Source organism: Cynoglossus semilaevis, chromosome 2, assembly GCF_000523025.1.
Source record: "Cynoglossus semilaevis isolate Cse_v1.0 chromosome 2, Cse_v1.0, whole genome shotgun sequence".
NCBI classification, from domain to species: Eukaryota; Metazoa; Chordata; class Actinopteri; order Pleuronectiformes; family Cynoglossidae; genus Cynoglossus; species Cynoglossus semilaevis.
Window position 1 is genome coordinate 19,100,612 of NC_024308.1, and position 2,035 is coordinate 19,102,646.

Genomic DNA, 2,035 nt, shown 5'->3' on the forward strand with positions numbered 1-2,035 from the left:
GTCCTCTGCCTTTAACCTAAATGGCCGCATCTATCAGTATTGCTTGATATCGGATATAAGCAAAGAGTAAATATCGGATATCCCTAAAAATTCCCCTTCAGGAAATTAGGAAAAAAAAAACCCCCAGAAGAACAGCTGGCAACTGTTAAGTTCTTTTTAAATCCTTTTAAAACACAATTGGTGCTTTCTGAAGGTTAACACTTTTAAACGCAGAAACCATTCCGATTGGTGAACTGTGGTAATTAAATAACTGCTAGCCAACGGTGCCCATTTATATTTAACTCTGATCAGGACCATGTTTTGTGTTTTGTGTTTTGTGCCAGAAAGCGTGTTAATGACGTACAAATACAAGCCATACAAAACAAAAACACAAAGCACCTTGAAATCATTGATGGAAAGCATTAGCTCCGGGAAATGACGCAACTGGAAAAAAAAGAAATGACTGGATTTCAGCAACTGGCTGGGGTGGCGAAGAGCATAATCTAGAAAGGAAAGCAGTAAAAAAGGAAAGAGGAAAGAAGGTAAGGATATACAAGTAAAGTAAAGGATACTTTAAGATGAGGAACAACAAAGGTTTATTTTTTATTTCAATTGTGAAAATCAATACTTGAATAATTTTGTCAATATGGGAGGTCGCACTAGATCAGAGGTCGACAACCCGGGGTTTGAAAAATACGGCGTGTAATACAGGTGTGTGTGTGTCGTCTGTCTGTGGGCTACCCTCGTATGAGACATGCAGACTCCAGTAGTAGATTTTGATGCCCTTTTTTTTTGTCCACCAGAAAGGTAACAAACATAAATCTCCATGTCCACACCTTTTTCGTGGTCCGTGTCCTCTCGCACTGACAACGTAGTGTCTCCCGGCTCTCACCCTCTGTTCCCCTACTAAAAAATACACACCGATTGATTCCCTGCAACTGCTTCTGCAGCAGGTGACTAAGATGCCGCTGTGTCCCCCGCTCCACTCTACTCTACACTGCATGCCAATGAGCATTTAATCAACCCTTTCATGCATGACGGTCACTACAGTGGACAGCTATGAAAATGTCATTTTCTATGATAAGAATAGGTTTTGATGGCAGTGTTGCATATAAGCCTCTACAGTGGATGCCTGAGAATCACCCAACACTGCCATACAGTGGTCAGCCTTTGCAACTGCAGAATAATTGTGTCAACATTCAAAAAGAAAATTGGGTGTATAAAAACAGAACCAAATCAGTTCTTAGTTTTATGTCTAAAAACACATAAAAACACTTAGTAACATTTTTTAACTCAGTATATCATGGGTCATGCATCAAAGGGCTAAAATATGTTTTTATTTTGACGTTAAAGTTTGCGAGACCATCGTTAACGCTTGCAAAAGAACATTTTTTTGTACCCCCCTCGACGTTCAAACTTGCAAAAGTGACGTTAAAAATTGGGGACTCAAATAGACAAGTCTTTTGAATAATTCATAATAATAATAATAATAATTATTCACTCACGGTGTGTTTTCTTTTCTGTGCGAAACGGTGCAAACGGTTCTTTGAGTGGGTAAGGTTGCCGACCCCTGTGCTAGATGGATGCAAGTCATAATACATTAAAAATCAATTTTAGGCAAAAGAATAAAGTGATCATAATTACATTAATAATCGAAGAACCAAACCAGAATAATCTGAAAAAACTGTTTCTTGGCAAAGAATAAATGTGTTGTCAGCTACAGTAAATGGTTACCTGTAAACACTGACGGGTGAGGACAGTTGAGGACCACGAGTTTTGACACCATCTCTGGGTAGTGGATTGCAAAGATCCAGGCAATGGTCCCACCCCAGTCGTGACCCACTAGGCAGCATCTGTTGTAACCTAAAAAAAAAATGCTGAGACATGCTTAAGCTCACTCAGTTGTAGCTGAAATGAAAATAGTAACCAGATACGTTTATAAATGTTTAAGATCAGCAATGTTTTTTGTTTTTTTTTTGCTTTGTGCATGCAAGTGTGGATCAAAGTCAACATAAGCCAGTTGTTGTGCTTGGCAGAGGTGGGACCAAGTCATTGC

At 39.1% G+C, this 2,035-nt stretch overlaps 1 protein-coding gene across 1 annotated transcript in view; it reads right to left on the reverse strand.

Moving 5' to 3' along the window:
• Positions 1–2,035, reverse strand: part of ephx4 (epoxide hydrolase 4) — an 8,345-nt gene that overhangs the window by 3,118 nt on the left and 3,192 nt on the right. The window contains exons 4-5 of the mRNA XM_017039878.2: positions 1,714–1,842; positions 379–482 (exon numbers count right to left, since the gene is read on the reverse strand). Of these exons, the coding sequence (XP_016895367.1) occupies positions 379–482; positions 1,714–1,842 (233 nt within the window). The remainder of the gene's footprint in view (positions 1–378; positions 483–1,713; positions 1,843–2,035) is intronic.